This window comes from Oryctolagus cuniculus, chromosome 5 (assembly GCF_964237555.1).
Source record: "Oryctolagus cuniculus chromosome 5, mOryCun1.1, whole genome shotgun sequence".
In the NCBI taxonomy this organism is placed as follows: Eukaryota; Metazoa; Chordata; class Mammalia; order Lagomorpha; family Leporidae; genus Oryctolagus; species Oryctolagus cuniculus.
In genome coordinates this window covers 33,467,939-33,486,032 of record NC_091436.1, presented here as the reverse complement: position 1 = coordinate 33,486,032, position 18,094 = coordinate 33,467,939, and the positions used below count along the sequence as shown (strand labels likewise).

Below are 18,094 nucleotides of genomic sequence, written 5' to 3'. Positions count from 1 at the left end.
TTGCTTGAGCTAAGGTACAAAAAGTCAAAGAAAGTCTGCCTTAGTCTGCAGGCAGAATTCTGAATCAGCCTTCCTCACCCTTGTGGATTCCTTATTGCTTTTTGCTCCCTTCACATACAGCTGGGGTGGGGAATCTTTTTTCTGCCAAGGGCTATCTGGATATTTATAACATCATTTGTGGGCCATACAAAATTATCAAAATAAAAATTAGCTTGCCATATAGATTTATTGAATTTTGAGTCCCACCTGTAGTTTCCTTACACGGCCAGACCAAATGATTTCACGGGCTTTATCGAGTGTGTGAGCTTGCTGTTCCCCACCCCTGACCTAGAGGGTCTCCTCTTCAGAGGGGAGTGGGCACCAGCTGAGGAAAGTTATAGTCCTGACATCAGCAGCGGAGCCCCTGACACTGAATAGAAGTATTTTTAAAAAGTTACAGAAAACACTGAAATGCTGACACCACAGATGAGGATTTTAGAAAATAAAACTTCCTATCAAATGCTAGGTATAAATTTGAGACATTTGATGGCAGATTTTGTGTTTGCAGTAGCTGATGATTTCCTCGACATTTCTTTATCACATCCATGGTCAAACTAAAAATACTTGTTTTGAAGCAAGTGTCCTGGTGCAAGGAGTGTGTACAACAGCACATGAAGAGTTCTCCTTAAGGGACAGGTAGCACAATGGCTCTCCCCATGCTGTTGGCTGAATACAGCCAGATATGACCACAGTCACTAGGTCTGTCACATGGCATAGGCTACTAAAAAGACATTTCAGCTCATTTCCTAGATTGCCATTCCTGTCTCATGTAATGGCCAGGCTGAAAACATGCAAAGTAAATCTGCCCTTTAGTTAAGTATGTTAAGGCAAAGAAATGTGATTTTTGGGGGCTGGTGCTGTGGTGTAGCGGGTAAAGCTGCCGCCTGCAGCGCCGGCATCCCATATGGCGCCGGTTCAAGTCCCGGCTGCTCCACTTCCAACCCAGCTCTCTGCTATGGTCTGGGAAAGCAGCAGAAGATGGCCCAAGTGCTTGGGCCCCTGTACCCATGTACAAGACCTGGAAGAAGCTCTTGGTTCCAGGCTTCAGACTGGCACAACTCTGGCCATTGCAGCCAATTGGGGAATGAACTAGCGGATGGAAGACCTCTCTCTCTCTTTCTGCCTCTCCTCCTTTCTCTGCATAACTCTTTCAAATAAGTAAATAAATCTTTAAAAAAAAAAAAGAAATGTGATTATTATATCAAATAATGAATTTTGCTTTATAGACTCAAATAACTGAGTCTGAGGACTTTGAATCCTTGCTGATCCTTCAGATAAATAATTAGAAAGTTCTTTTCAAAGTGTGTTAATCTAGTTTACATCCTGAATCCCAAGAAATCCCAAGGGATCCTTTAATCTGATTAGACTGGAAGAGATAAGTAAATATAGAGTTCTCTAAACTGATCTTAGAGACTCAATACATTTGACTAAAGTTCATGGAAATTTAAAGCAACTATGAGGGCCAGAGCTGTGCACAGCAGGTTAAGCTGTCGCCTGTGACACCAACATCCCATATGGGCACCAGTTTGGGTCCTGCTTGCTCCACTTTCAATTCAGCTCCCTGCTAATGTGCCTGGGAAAGCAGCGAAGGATGGCCCAAGCCTTTGGGCCCCTGCATCTGTGTGGGAGACTTGGAAAAATCTCCTGGCTCCAGACTTTGGATTGGCCCAACTCCAGCCATTGTGGCCATTTAGGGAATGAACCAGCAGATAGAAGATCTATCTGCCTCTGTCTCTCTGTAACTCTGCATTTCAAATACATAATAATAAAATAAATCTTAAAAAAAAAGAAAGCAACTATTGTCATATATTCATCACAAAAATCGAAGAACAAAGGTATAACATGTTAGGCAGAAACTGTATCGATTAATATAAAATGAACTGAAGCTTCTTGACTCATATTTAACTAAAAACTAAAAAACATGGATCAACAAAATTGCTTACAAACCACCTTAGAAATACTTTTCCCTCAAATGAGCTTCCTCATTCATTTCTGACTACTGAGCATATTTCAAATGAAGTGATTATTGTAACTGGATCGTAGGTCTCCATGATAATTCCACAATATGAAAGACATCACTGTTGGCAAAGCACTGAACATATTGCTTCTAGAGAGATGTCATGGACCAAGAAAAAATGAAATGAATAACAGAAAATAAGTTATTACCTAGAATTGTTAATATAAAATATACCACGGTTTAGCATAAATTTCAGTTAATGGATCACTGAGCTCAGCAGTAAAAACTGGGTACAAAAGAGGGAAAGTGAGGTCTGGCCAAAACAAAGAAAATCTTAGTTAACTTATTGCACTAGTACCCATGAGGAAGAAGTTATAACTGTTTTTTTTTCAGGGACTGACAAAAATTGATAATTTAAAAATATTTTTATTGACTTATTTTCATTTTATTTGAAATGCAGAGAGGGGAGAGACAGAGAGAAAGAGGAGAGAGGTACGTGTGTGTGTGTGTGTGTGTGTGTGTGTGTGTAATGTGTGAACACGGAGAAAGAGACCATCCATCTACTGGTTCACTTCCCAAATACCCACAAAAGCCATGGCTGAGTCGGCTTAGACCAAAGCTAGGAGCCCAGAACTCATTCTGGGTCTCTCACGTTGAATGGCAGGGATCAAAGTACTTGAGCCATCATCTGCTGCCTTCCGAGCCGTGCATTAGCAAGAAGCTGGATCACAAGCAGAATAGCCAGGACTCAAACCAGGCACTCTGATATCAGAAGAGGGTATCCCTCGAAACCACTTAACATTGGCACGAAATGCCTGCCCCTGATAATTTGTTGGAAAGAGAGAACAGAATGTCCTGATATCCTATCTTAAACTCATGTGGTTGTGCTTTTTCCCCAGTTTCTTTAATGAAACCCCCAAATATAAAATATAACCTACTTTATTTATAGCCCAGTGGCGTACCGAATGTTGCAAATCATTCACCTTGACATAGGTATCCCAAACAACAATCATCCCTGTGCAGTCTCCTGTGTACATGTGATGTCCTAGTTTAAGAAAAATAAAATTACACATATCACTCAGAGTTAGAAACAAATATGAAGCTGGGGGAAATCCCATCTCAGTACAACAGCCAAAGAATTGAATTATTAAAAAAGCCAAAGAGCCAAACACAACTCACAGTGAAATCCCAATTATCTTTGTTGAAGTTCTTCACTCTTTTAAATTATTTTTGATGACTTATTCCCCATTGTCACTTACCTGAATTTGAATACAAAAGAAATAAGCATCTCAGGGCATGTGTATGTGGCTCATATTCCAAAGTCAAATTTTTTGAATTATCAAACATGCATTTGTATTCATTATTAACCCATATAATCTGTTTTATATTAGTAGAAAAATACCAGGGTTCTACTATACACTATTAATATATAGTAGAGATGATATACTAACTTCAGACTAAATGCTAATACCTGAGACCCAGTAGGAACTTAATGTATGATCAGGAAATTCATTAAATAATAAAAATAACAAGTATTACAGTTTGATACTGATTCTTCAGTCAAACCATCTTAGAGTTGAATGAGACCTCAGACTACCAAGTTCAACTTTATACCCACTCAGGAAGATGTTACACAAAAGTTACTAACAGATGGCTGCTCAGCAACTTTGAATTTAATATTCTGCAAAACAGTTTATTTAACTGGTGAACTGTTCCTGGTGTTACAATGTTCTTTTTAATTTTAAGCAAAGAAAACTATGTCTTCTGTAGCTATGACCCTTCTTTATCTGATGGAGGACAGTTTCCTTTTTATTCCCCCAAATTTGCCTATCCTATGGCCAAATATTTGAAGAACTTCTTTCTGTGTCTTTTATAATCTGGGAAATTCTATTATGACAAAGTTTTCTTTTTTTTAAGATTTATTTATTTATTTGAAAGGCAGAATTACACAGAGGCAAAGGCAGAGAGAGATCTTCTATCTGCTGCTTTACTCCCTAAATTGCCACAATGGCCGGAGTTGGGTCAATCCAAAGCCAGGAGCCAGTAGCTACTTCCAGGTCTCCTACACAGGTGAAGGGGCCCAAGAACTTGGGTCATTCTCTATTGCCTTCCCAGGCCATAGCAGAGAGCTGGATTGGAAGTGGAGCAGCCAGGTCTCGAACCAGCACTCATATGGGATGCTGGTGTCCATTTGGGATGCCAGCACTGCAGGCGGTAGCTTTACCCACTACACCACAACACCGGCCCCTGACAGTTTTTAGACACCTTTCAGTTCAGGACTTTTCCTGAATATGTTTATTAACATATTAACTAATTTATTAACATTCCTACAGCATAACTGAGTACATTAGCAATATTATTATGTTGATATGGATCTTATATTAATTATAGCTACAGTCTACATATCTAGACTCTGAAATAATGTGAAGGATTATTTAACATATATCATAAGTTTCTTTAACCTTTAAGCTAATAAAGCTTGTATTTTATATATTTAAAATAGCATTTATATTATTCATACACTAGGAAAAATCTTTAAATAACTGCAAGTTTCCCTTAATTTTTGTCTACTTTCTACAAAATCTTATTGCTACATTTTATACACACACACATACACACACAGATGGAATACTATCCAGCTGTAAAAAGAATGAAATCCTGTCTTCTGCAACAAAATGGTTACAACTAGAGACCATTATACTAACTGAAATACGCCAGTCACAAAAAAAAATTATGTTTTCTCTGATTTGTGATAAGCAATATACAGAGTACAAAAATAATGTAATGTAGATGAGTGAAACTAACATTCTGAGATTTGATTATTATTTATAGCCCTTGTCTACACAATTGAGGAACAGTGGTTTTTATTCTTACTATTTGTTGAATTCTGTATTTAGTGGAGGATTAAGCTTATGATTATAAAGTAAACTGAAAGTATATCATTGTAAAAATTAAAAGAAAAATAAGAAAGGAAGGAGGCTGGTGGGTAGGAGTGAGAGAAGGAGGGAAGGTAAGGTGGGAAGTATCATTATGCTCTTAAATCTGCATATATGAAATACATGAAATTTGTTTCCCCTAAATAAATAAAAAATAAAATATAGATTTCCCCCAGTCTTTCTAATATTATACTCTTTAACTTAAACTTCCTTTAAAAATTGAAGAATGCTAATATCCAACCTAAAAAATATATTTATGAAATTTGGTACATGGCTGGTTGTTACAGCCAAGATTAATGGAATGTAAATTGCTAGGAATCTAATAAATTCAAAATTACAGAAAGAACTACCCTGGTGCCAGACTTATCATATGATGTACAAAATAAGCATAAATCTAAATATAAACAATCATGAACACAAAAGTCTCTCTCAAGCTTAGCTATTCTCTCAGTGCTTTAAAAAAAAAACCTAGGAATTCTTCATGCAGCTAGTTTTCACTTGAAACATAGTCTCTGACATACCTTCAGTATCAAAACAGAGAGAGTTGATAAAACTCTTGTGAGCGTCAACCTGTCGGACCAATATGGCAGAATCTTCTCTCATGTCAATTTTCCATATTCGTATCATAGAATCATAGCATCCTGTAACTACCAGCTCTCTTGTGGCTGGATGGAATTTAGCCGTGTAAACAAAAGAAGGATGAGGTAAAACTCTGAAAGTATTTGTATTGTTTATTTCATTTTTCCATATCCTAGAAAAGGATAAAAAGTTATATATTGCTTCTGAAAGGTGGAAGAAAATTTCTTTAACAGTTTTTCTGAGTCAATATAGACAATGGACCTTAAGTAACCAAACGACAACAACCAACGGTAAACTGTCTTATAACAACTGAAGTATGATAACCACCTATTTGACAGGTAGATTTTTTTCTTATCTACCACACTATATCTGTTAATCATAATATATACTATAAAATTTAAAACTACATTTGTAATTGGATAAATCTGATATTTAAGTCTGCCTATTTAAAAATTATGTATCTATTTTTATTTATTTCAGAGGCAGAGCATCAAAGACAGAGACAGAGAGGGGTTTTCCATCCACTGGTTCACTCCACACATGCCTGCAACCACCAGGGCTAGGCCAGGCCAAAGTTAGCAGCAAGGGACTCCATCCAGGTCTTTCAAGTGGGTCCAAGAAGGAACCCAAACACGAGAGCCATTAGGAACCCAAGCACTTGAGGCTGTGCATTAGTAGAGAGCTGGGTGGTAAACGCAGACAGGGCTTGATCCTACACATTCTAATACAGGAAACAGGTACCCCAAGCAGCAGTTTCATCTTCTGCACTATAACACCCATCCCCAGACCTACCTATTCTTGACACTGATTTCTAATTTATGTTGTATATACTGCTTTTGCAAAATGCATACCACTGGAGATTTAGAGAACAGGATACTCTATTAACTTTTATATTTGTAACTTCAAAGTCTAGATAATAAAGATGAAGATCCCAAAGACTGAAACAAAATACTGAAATTAAACTGAAATGTCCAGTGAAATAAGATTTTAAGAATTATGATAATTGGAGAGAAAGCATACTGCCTGATATTAAGAACTTCCTTTAATGTCAGGAAGCATATAAGTAAAAGATTTATTTATTTATTTGAAAGGCAGAGGCAAAGAGAGAGAGAGGCAGAGGCAGAGAGAGAAAGAGGCAGAGAGAGAGAGTGTGAGTGAGTCTTCCATTTCCTGGATCAATCCCTAAATGGCCACAATGGCTGGAGCTCAGCCAATCTGAAGCCAGGAACCTGGAGCTTATTCCAAGTCTCCCACATGAGTGCAGGGGCCCCAGGACTTGGGCCATCTTCCACTGCTTTCCCAGGCCATAGCAGGGAGCTAGATCAGAAGTGGAGCAGCCGAAACTAGAACTAGCACCCATATAGGATGCTGTCACTGCAGGCAGCAGCTTTACCAGGTATGCCACAGTGCCAGCCCCAGGGAGCATATTTTCTCATTGTTTCTTCTTTTAAACAAGGGCTATTTTTTTTTTATTTTAAATTATCACTGCTATAATCTTGACAAAAGAATAAACGGTTATAAGGGTTAAATAATTACTCTTGCAAAATGGGCAATTTTTTTTCTTGTAACAACGGGCAATTTCTAGCAATACACGGGTAATGTGTGAGTGTGGAATAGTGGATTTTTTCTGTATTTGGTTACATTATTAGAATTAGGAGAATATATTAATTTTTCCTCTGGGGATTTATGCTAATCTTTTAAAATTATAGATAAAAGAAAAATACATTTGGTATTCAAAAATAACATTCTGTAAGTTTTCAAGCAGCTGCATAAAATACAGGATATGATTGTCTATTACTAGGAACCTATACTAATAATGAAGGAATTGAAAGAACATGTTTTCAAGTAAAACAAACCATGTGTGTCATTACACAAACATTTTTGCCAAGTAACATTTTCCATGAATGTATGTTACATGAAATGTTACTTAACTAAAAGAATAAAATTGATAATTTGAAGGGATTATTATGATGTTTAGGGGCTGGCACGGTGGCACAGAGGGTTAAAGTCCTGGCTAGCAGTGCTGGCATCCCATATGGGCATTGGTTCAAGTTCCAGCTGCTCCACTTGTGATCCAGCTCCGTGCTAATGTGTCTGGGAAAGCAGCAGATGATGGCACAGTCCTTGAGTCCCTGCACCCAAGTGGGAGACCTAGAAGAAACTCCAGGCTCCTGGCTGCAGGTCAGCTTAGCTCCAATTATAGCTGGCATTTGGGAGGTGAACGAGTGAATGGAAGACCTCTCTTCCTGTGTCTCTACCTCTCTCTGTAACTCTTTCAAATAAATAAAATAAATAAATAAAAAAGCTTAGTTTAAAAGCTAAAGAAACATTTAGCTGCTTGCTAATTATTGTTAGAGGTACTGGCAGAAATTAAACATGTCTTCAAAATAGTTCAATACCATTAAAATGGGTAAAATGTTTTATAAATAAAAATGAAGCTTTTTTGGTGCAAAAATTGAACTGGTATCAATAATGGCTTTTGCTACCCAGGTATAACAATGGTAGAATCCACGATAAAAATATATTAGTGGGTTTGGGGATAAATTAGGCTGACCAGAAAAAGCAAGGATGAGCATGCAAAACACATTAGATTTAGGAAATAAAAAACATATCAGAGAGCAACGTATGAAGAGGGGGAATGGGGAGACACATGGGGTCAATGGGGAGTCATTTACACATGGGAAAAATTTCTACTAGTAATAGAAACTACTGATTTAAGAAAAACACAGTTTTTTGAATAACTAAGTGGATTTAAGCTTAACTCACGAGGCAGACAGCTACCCATTGGGAAATGGTTACTTAGAAGACACTATGACAGTGATGCCTAGAAAAATAGAAGATGACATGGGCAGAAATCCACACTTCTGCCACACGGTAGCATCACTGAGTCTAGTTCGCTTCCATTTTTTTTTCTTTTAAGATTTATTCATTTATCCAAAAGGCAGAGGCAGAGAGAGAGAGAAAGAAAGGTCCTCCATCCGTTGGTTCATTCCCCAGATGGCCTCAATGGCTGGAGCTGTGCAGATTTGAAGCCAGGAGACAGGAGCCTCTTCTGGGTCTCCCACATGGGTGCAGGGGCCCAAGGACTTGGGCCATCCTCTACTGCTTTCCCAGGCCATAGCACAGAGCTGGATGGGAAGTGGAGCAGCTGAGACTAGAACATGCATCCCTATGGGATGCTGGCACTGCAGGCAGCGCTTTACCCTCTACACCACAAAGATGGCCCCATTCTCTTCCTTTTGACTTTTGCTTATTCACTATAAATATTCACAACCTCTTTCAAAAACCTCCTTTTTTTTTGGTTCTAACTACAATGCTTCTCTCTTCACTCAATTAATGCTTTCCCAATAATATTTTTATGATGAAAACCGTCAAATTCATATAAATTTTAAAGCCTCAGGAAAAAAAATTATTATGCATGGAAAAACCTAGGTGGCTTCAAGAAATGTTGAAGTCTGAGCTGGAGTTTAAATGATGGCTATGAGCCCACTATTGTTCACCAAAGCTGCTTCTTGAATTTATGTTGGAAGAGTAAGTTAGCTAGGAAAGATAGGAAAAGGATATTTAGATATAGGAAGATTAGGTAAGGTAAAAGGAAATGAAGATGCCAAAGAAGATAAGATGTTGAGAGACAAAGAGTACATGGAACATGCCTAAGAAAAGGATACAATGAGGCATGTGTCTATTATTTCATGCTAAGGAATCCGACGAATTTTCAATGCGTAAGGCAAACACAAGTATGTTTTAAGTTAAGGCATTATGAAATATGGTTTGGAAAGGAGAATTTTAGCACAGCAGAAACACAGCAACTAGAGACTGAACACTGGGAATGTTTAATAGCCACAATTAAAGCAAAAGGCAAAAGGAGTTTGAGATAAGTCAAAAGCAATGAAGAGTGCAGGATAGATGGTAAGCCTTTTAGGAGGGACAGAGATTCTGTGCTCCTTAGATGTGGGAAAAAAAGGAGAGATGAGCACCACTCAGAGGTTATGGCTTGGGAGACAAGTAGATAAGGATTGCCTTTAAAAAAATATGTAAGAGGGGCTGGCCCTGTGGCCCAGTGGGCTAAAGCCCAGGCCTGTGGTGCCAGCATCCCATATGGGTGCTGGTTCGAGTCCTTGCTGCTCCACTTCTGATCCAGCTCTCTGCTGTGGCCTGGGAAAACAGTGCAAGATGGCCCAAGTGTTTGGGCCACTGTACCCACGTGGGAGACCTGGAAAAAGCTCCTGGCTCCTGGCTTTAGATCGGGGCAACTCCAGCCGTTGCAGCCATCTGGGGAGTAAACCAGTGGATGGAAGACCTCTCTCTCTGACTTTGCCTTTGCCTCTCTGTAACTCTGCCTTTCAGAAAAATAAATAAATAAATATTTAAAGAATAAAAAGCTGGGGGAGGTGACGGAAAGTAAGATAAGCATAGAATAATCAAGTACAGGATCCTGGGAATAAACATGTGAAAAGCCAAAGGAAAAGAAAGCAGAGAGAGAATTAATAGAACTGGTCAGTCACAAAAAGAAAACCACTGAATTAAAAATATACCAAGACAGGACAACAATGAATTACAGCAGTGAAGGCAGAGTATACAGCAAAACTGGCCACCGGGTCTGCAAATTTGCAAGACACTGCTGAGAGAAAGTTTATACAGCACGGTGGGAATGAAAGCCAGATTAACTGGGTTGAAGTCAAGACATTATGTGTAGAATACTCTTTATGGCATTGACAGAAAAAAAAATAATATGGTAATCTAGAAGGAAGGAAGAATTGAAAAAAAAGTTTTTTAATGAAAGGAGATAGGAGCATGTTTCCAAAAGGAAAGATCAAATTCAACAGAAAGGAAGGAACTACACTGACTAGAGGGGGTAGCAAACAGTGTATCTGACAGAATTATGGATTAAGGGATTGAGATTAAAAGCACAGGTCAAAAATTAGTTTTAAGGAGGCTATTTCCATATCTCTTTGTTAAGAGAGACAAAAAGAGGTAAAGATGGGTGAATTTATAATCATTATAAGGAAAATTGGAGGGAAATATAGGAAGTTCACATATGGCTAAAGTTCACATTTAATGAAAGGGGGAAGACTGGTGATTGAGTGTATAGAATTTCGTAGGTGGTCAGGTTTGGGAGCTTTTGCCAAAGGAATGTGAAAAAGATGCTGCACAAGGATGAATAAAAGGATTGCTCAGCAGAACTGAGAGCTCAGGCGACTGTAAGACTTACAAAACCATAGGCAAATCTCAGTCAAGTGAAATATTTTTCTTGATCATTACCTGTCATCAGACAGAATGGCTGTGCTAAAAGAACAAGCAGACCAGCTAGGTTCTTAGAGCCATTGTTAAGGAGTGAAAGTTGGTTCTCAGCTCAACAGTGAAGGAACTGCTACCAACTGTCATCTTTTCTCATTTAAATATATACCAACTAACAATCATAATATCTCAATCAAATAGACATTGTATACAGAGAAAAAAGTTGGTAAGATTAATAGAAGAAGGACCCAGACACCGGAAGTCAACATGTTGAGATCAAGGAAGCAAAAGAAGTAAAAGACGTGGCTCACTTGGTTAATCCTCCGCCTCCAGCATCCCATATGGGCGCCGGGTTCTAGTCCCGGCTGCTCCTCTTCCGGTCCAGCTCTCTGCTGTGGCCTGGGAGGGCAGTGGAGGATGGCCCAAGTGCTTGGGTCCCTGCACCCACATGGGAGACCAGGAGGAAGCACCTGGCTCCTGGCTTCGGATCAGCGCAGTGCACTGGCCATAGCGGCCATTTGGGGAGTGAACCAATGTCAGAAAGAAGACCTTTCTCTCTGACTCTCTCTCACTGTCTATAACTCTGCCTAATAAATAAAAATAAAAATAAAAATAAAAATAATAAAATTAAGAAAATTAAAAAAAGAAGTAAAAGAGCAATGGGTATAGATCTCAAAATGCTCTATCAGTTTCCTACTCTATAAAAAAGATGTGCATGCTCCTAACAGCTGTTGGAATCAGATGAAATGGTGTATGCACAGCACATACACATGCTGGCTTGAGTCCCTGCTAGTCTGCTGCCAACCCAGCTCCCTGCAAATGTGCCTGGGTAGCAGGAGATGATGGCTCAAATACCTAGGCTCCTGTTGCCCTTGTAGGAGACCCGGATGGAATACCAGGCTTCTGGTTTTGGCATAGCCTAGCCCTAACTGTTGGGGCCATTTGGAGAGAGAACCAGCAGATGAAGATCTCTCTCTTTCTCTCTCCCCTCTCTGTATTTCAAATGAATAAATAAACTTTTTAAATTTTTTAAAAAGCATCTTGAAAAGCTCTAGTAGTATTTTAAAAAGACATTCAAGATAGAACAAGTAGCTAACTAAAGTATAAATGAAACTTTAAAAATTAGATTTTAAAATGTTTGAGATTTTAAATTTAAAGGGAATCAATTATTTTCAGACTGACATTCTGAAAAGAGCAAATATTTAATAATCTCTGGAGCCATGAAAGCAAAAAGCACCTATTTCTTTATTTCCCTTACAGCCATGTCTTGGGTGCTACTGGGTTCCAGTCTATGCAGCCAGCCCACAGTGAAGACACAAATCCCTGCCACTAACACTTATGTTCTAGAAAAAAAAAATCTCATGTTTAATAATCTCATCTCAAAGTATTAACTAAACAATAATGACTGAAAGACAGTGAAGGCTACAAATGTTACCTTGTACATACATAAAATATATATATGAAAAATGTCTTCAATAAAAATGTTTTATTTCTATTTCTTTAGTCAGTCCTTCTGCACGGTGAATATTTATGACAGTCCCTTCACAGGGTTTGAAAAACAAGAAAGCCTGTATCACTTTGTATTTCCTCTGCTTTTCTTAAAGACAAACAGCATGTAACAGCACATAGTTCGTGGGTATACAAACCTGGCAGTGCCATCAGATGACGAAGTAAGGATATAGCGATCATCCGTGGACCAGCAAAGATCATAAATGATATTGAGGTGGCCACACAACTCTCTCATGAAACGTCCAGAAGGGATTTCATATACTAATGAAAATATTTAGAAATTAGTATGTTTCCAGACAGAAGACTTTCATTTCAGTAAGTACAAATAAATTATAATTTCTTTGAGATGCAATGATTTTTAACAGCCCTTGTCTCAAATGTTGAGGAACAGTGTTTTTTTTTTTTTATTTCATACTATTTGTTGAACTCTTTAATTTGTGTAGGGTTAATCTTATAAGTTAACTGAAAATATATCTTTGTAAAAAATAAAAATGGGATTAGGAGAGAAGGAACAAGAAGGGTAGGAGCATGGTTGGGAGAGAAGGTACTATTTGTTGAACTCTTTACTTAGTGTAGGGTTAACCTTATGAGTATAAAGTTAGCTGAAAATATATCTTTGTAAAAAATAAAAATGGGAATAGGAGAGGGAGGAGCAAGAAGGGTGGGAGTGTGAGTGGTGGGAAGTGTCACTATGTTCCTGAATCTGTATATATGAAATACATGGCATTTGTATATCTTAAATAAAATTTAAAAAAATAAATAAATCTTATTAAAAATAAATTATGCATAAGTCAAGCTCTGTTTGTAACAAAATTATAACCAAAGACATCTGCAGTGTAAACACAATTTAAAAATCTACTTAAGGATAGTTTTTATTTTCTTCAGACACAAAAATTTACACATAAAATTTTATAATATATAAAAGTGCATAATATAAAATGAATTATTCTTGTCAAATAAGTGACATTTGCATTGTAATTCACTTCATGATTAAGATATTATTTGATCTGAAAATGAAATTTCAACCAAAATTTTAATTATCTGAAGTAATGAGAGATGAAAACTATGCTGTCAGAAAAAGATTCCAACAAAGTGAAGGAATTAATAGTGACTCAATGTGACAGTCAAAACACTGAATTATTTACATTATATGCAAAATGAAATCTAAAATTACACTAAACTGAACAAAGTTTTTAGTCTCTACTTTCACGTAGTGGTAAAATCATACTGTCCTTTAAAATATTAAGCAGCTCGGATGAAACAGCAAAATCAGAATCTTGGAAAGTCTGCTCCCTTGGAGAAGCAACAAGAAAACTGGTAAAAACTGTTAAAATCAGCATTTTTCAGAACTCTGGAGAGTAAATAAAGTTTGTATTTACTCAAGTAAAATCTCGGTAAGAATACTGAGCTTTATCATGCTTTACGTCGCCCTAATCCATCCTTCTCTCTTAAACTCTAAAGTAGCCTTATGAAGTAATGAAAATCTGGAGCCGGGCAGAAGCTGGCTCCTCACTACCACCACCAAAAGCCACATCCCCAAAGACTTATCACTCTTTGACAGTCTAGTGGCTCCACAAGTGGCTTTATTCTCAGGACTTGGCCTTGTTTGACCTTGCTCAGTACAGGTGTTGTGTAAATAACACGCTCAAACAACCAGAGGTATCATTTAACACCACAGCTCCCTCAAGTGGTGACACAAGGTGAGGCTAAGAAAAGGCTTTTCAAAGAACAGCTAGCATAGTGGTAATCAAACTACACAAATAATTACATATTTTTAAAGTCCATTATTATTTCACGGGGAGCAATATTTATTTAATAAATACCAATCAAGTCAATTATGAGCTTCCACTGAAGAAAAGGGAAACCAAGGAATAAAAAACTTTTGTGAAGCTGAGGAAAATCCAACGCCATGTAGCTTATAGGGCAGGTGTTGTGAGAAGGTTACTTCCTGTAGAGGAGAGCTGTTTAGAATACCTAGCCAAAAGGACGGGAGAGTATTCAAAGCTTTAGTCTACACTGTATGATAATGCTCACTTAAAAAAATCTCTAAAAAACTAGAGAAATAATTTTTCTTGGCCTCTCCGCTGACTTCCCTATCATAATGAGAAGTCTCATCTAGTCACTCGCTAGCCAACTCTTGCTGTTCTAGAGCACGACAAAGTTGTGGGCTTTCATAATTAAAATCAGTATAGTACTATAAACTAACCACTTTGGCTAAAATTCCTCATGAGATCTATTAATCCTTAATGCTTCTAACTTTCTATATTTAAAATTGAAAATATTTACAGAAATCTTTCTGTATGTTTTAAAAATACATTTACCATCCTTGATTTGATCATTTATTATACTTTTGGTTAGCTATTGTTAAGAAAAGTGGCAAAATTATTATTATTTTTTTTTTAACTTTTATTTAATGAATATAAATTTCCAAAGTACAGCTTATGGATTACAATGGCTTCCCCCCCATAATGTCCCTCCCACCCGCAACCCTCCCCTTTCCCACTCCCTCTCCCCTTCCATTCACATCAAGATTCATTTTCGATTCTCTTTATATACAGAAGATCAGTTTAGCCTACATTAAGTAAAGATTTCAACAGTTTGCTCCCACACAGAAACATAAAGTGAAAAATACTGTTTGAGTACTAGTTGTAGCATTAAATCACAATGTACAGCACACTAAGGACAAAGATCCTACATGAGGAGTAAGTGCACAGTGACTCCTGTTGTTGACTTAATAAATTGACACTCTTGTTTATGGCCTCAGTAATCACCCTAGGCTCTTGTCATGAGCTGCCAAGGCTATGGAAGCCCCCTGAGTTCACTGACTCTGATCATATTTAGACAAGGCCATGGTCAAAGTGGAAGTTCTCTCTTCCCTTCAAAGGTACCTCCTTCTTTGATGACCCGTTCTTTCCACTGGGATCTCACTTGCGGATATCTTTCATTTAGGTTTTTTTTTTCCCCCAGAGTGTCTTGGCTTTCCATGCCTGAAATACTCTCATGGGCTTTTCAGCCGGATCCGCATGCCTTAAGGGCTGATTCTGAGGCCAGAGTGCTGTTTAGGACATCTGCCATTCTATGGGTCTGCTGTGTATCTCACTTCCTATGTTGGATTGTTCTCTCCCTTTTTTATGCTATCAGCTAGTATTTGCAGACACTATTCTTGTTTATATGATCCCTTTGGTTCTTAGTCCTATCATTATGATCAATTGTGAACAGAAATTGATCACTGGGACTAGTGAGATGGCATTGGTACATGCCACCTTGATGGGATTGAATTGGAATCCCCTGGTATGTTTCTAACTCTACTGTTTGAGGTAAGTCAGCTTGAGCATGTGCCGACTTGCACATCTCTTCCCTTTCTTATTCGAAAAGTGGCAAAATTATTATAAAAACACTTGCTTCTTTATTTGAAGAAAACTGTTTAATTGGGGATTAGTCAAATTACGATTTCAATGAATTTAAAAAGAAACAAAGAATGTCTTCCACACAGACTACCATCAGATTACACAGCATGGATTATCACTCACATATAATTGGGTAGCCATCACGGCTGGCACAGGCTGCTGCTAATATCCGTCCATTGTGGGAGAAATCAAGACAGAAACATCCTCGTTCTCCTGCATTTAGTGAGAAGAGGTGCTTGTTTGGGATACGGCAAGCCTAAAAAACATGCATTTAAAAAGTACAAATCAGTGAATATTAAAATGCAAAAGTTGGTTCATGACTTGAAATTTAGCAGATTTTGTTTTTTTAAGCCCCTTTACTGTGACACAGAGGAAGAGAAAAGCAAGTTAACAGAATGATGAAAAATTATAGTAAATTACTTTCTAAACAATCAGTTCTCCATAAAATCAAGTAATCTCTTTTTCATGCCTAACTGGTACTGAATTTATCTATAATATGAATATAACATTTAAGTAGTATATAGTGTAAAGTTATACACCTCACCTGCCCAGGCAGTCGTTTCCACTTTACCACTTCCTTTGAATCCTCTAATCCAGGTTCTGTCTCAACGGAAGTTGACTCATGGTGACGCTCACAATACACAGGTTTACCTTTTTCTTCCTGAAGAGCCATCATAGAACGGTAAGATGGCTTTATCTAAATGTCAAAAATAAATGAGAAAACTTTTATCGTGTTTCCCTTTTTCTCTATTCTAGCACACACTGTCTTTAAAATACTCAGGGGTGAGTGTGGTGGCACAGCTGTTTAATTCACTGCTTGCAATGCCCACTATCTCATGCTGGAGTGCTAGTTGGGATCCCAGCACCATCACTCCAATCCAGCTTCTTGCTAATACATCTTGGGAGGCAGCAGAAAATGGCTTAAGTACTTAGATCTATTGCCATCAATGCAGGAGACATGGATGGAGTTCTGAGCTCCTGGCTTTGGCATGGTCTAGTCCTGACTCCCCTAAGTACTTGGGGGAGTGATCCAGTGCCTGAAGATCCATCTCTCTCTCCCTGTCTATCTCCTGCTTTCTCTCTTTTTGTTACTCTGCCTTTCAATTAGGTGAAAATAAATAAATATTTTTAAAATGTAAATTTTTTTCAAAATGCAATCTAGAAAAAAAAATCTACTTTTATTTGTACAATATTACAATAAACAAAAGCTGCTTGATTGATACTACAGTCCTACAAAAAGGTTTTAAAAGTCTGAAGCAAAGAGCCGGCGCCGCGGCTCACTAGGCTAATCCTCCGCCTAGCGGCGCCGGCACACCGGGTTCCAGTCCCGGTCGGGGCGCCGGATTCTGTCCCGGTTGCCCCTCTTCCAGGCCAGCTCTCTGCTGTGGCCCGGGAGTGCAGTGGAGGATGGCCCAGGTGCTTGGGCCCTGCACCCCATGGGAGACCAGGAAAAGCACCTGGCTCCTGGCTCCTGCCATCGGATCAGCGCGGTGCGCCGGCCGCAGCGCGCTGGCCGCGGCGGCCATTGGAGGGTGAACCAACGGCAAAGGAAGACCTTTCTCTCTGTCTCTCTCTCTCACTGTCCACTCTGCCTGTCAAAAAAAAAAAAAAAAAAAAAAAAGTCTGAAGCAAAAACATGATTCCAAAGCTACATAAAATGGTTTTAATAACTCTGTCCCTCTCCATTCTTCTTTCCCTTTTTCCTTCTTTTAATTTGGCAGAGATGGAGATCGGCTATCCACTGGTTCACTTCCCAAGTGCCTACAACAGTCAGGGCTGGACCAGACTGAAGCCAAAAGCCAAGAGCTCCAACTAGGTCTAGCAAGAACTCCATCTGGGATGGCAGAGACCCAAGCTCTTTAGCCTTTACCTGTTGCATCCTATAGTGTGCACTAGCAGGATGCTAGAATCAGAAGCAGAGCTGGTACTTGAATCCAGGCACATGGATATGGGATGTGGGCATCCCAAGCAGCATCTTAACCACCATGCCAAATGCCTTTCACTTCCTTAGCAATACCTAAAATAGATATTAGGCTGTGGTTCTGAAATATTATGGTACCTTTGGTTTTAAAATCATAAAACTAATATCATAAAAATCCAAAGGTTTTTAAATTCTCATTTCTTAGTGATAAATTTTATTTTACTCCATTCACACCCTGAAGGCACAGTATATAATACTAGCTATAGAATGTGCAACTTACTTAAAAGATTAATGTCTTATAATAAGACAAAAGCAAAAAATTTTTATTTTTAGGACTGATATTTTCCTAAGATCATTTGTAATATTAATCTATGAAAACAGCAGCAGGAAAATTACTGGTTTTAAAATAAAACCAGTAAAATAAAACCAGTAAACCTACTGTGAAAAATACACCTGTAAGTCAGGGGTCAGCAAACCACCCATAAACCAAAGCTGGACTGTTGACTGT

General features: G+C 38.2%; 1 protein-coding gene across 13 annotated transcripts in view; it reads right to left on the bottom strand.

Moving 5' to 3' along the window:
- Positions 1-18,094, bottom strand: part of AHI1 (Abelson helper integration site 1) — a 231,110-nt gene that overhangs the window by 153,089 nt on the left and 59,927 nt on the right. For all 13 annotated transcript variants that reach the window (XR_011388506.1, XR_011388507.1, XR_011388503.1 and 10 more), the window contains 5 exons: positions 16,210-16,362; positions 15,789-15,921; positions 12,396-12,519; positions 5,454-5,683; positions 2,935-3,041 (listed from right to left, as the gene is read on the bottom strand). Coding sequence is in view for 8 of the 13 variants with exons in the window: in XM_008263550.4 (XP_008261772.1) it covers positions 2,935-3,041; positions 5,454-5,683; positions 12,396-12,519; positions 15,789-15,921; positions 16,210-16,362 (747 nt within the window). In the remaining 5 variants the exon portion in view is untranslated. The remainder of the gene's footprint in view (positions 1-2,934; positions 3,042-5,453; positions 5,684-12,395; positions 12,520-15,788; positions 15,922-16,209; positions 16,363-18,094) is intronic.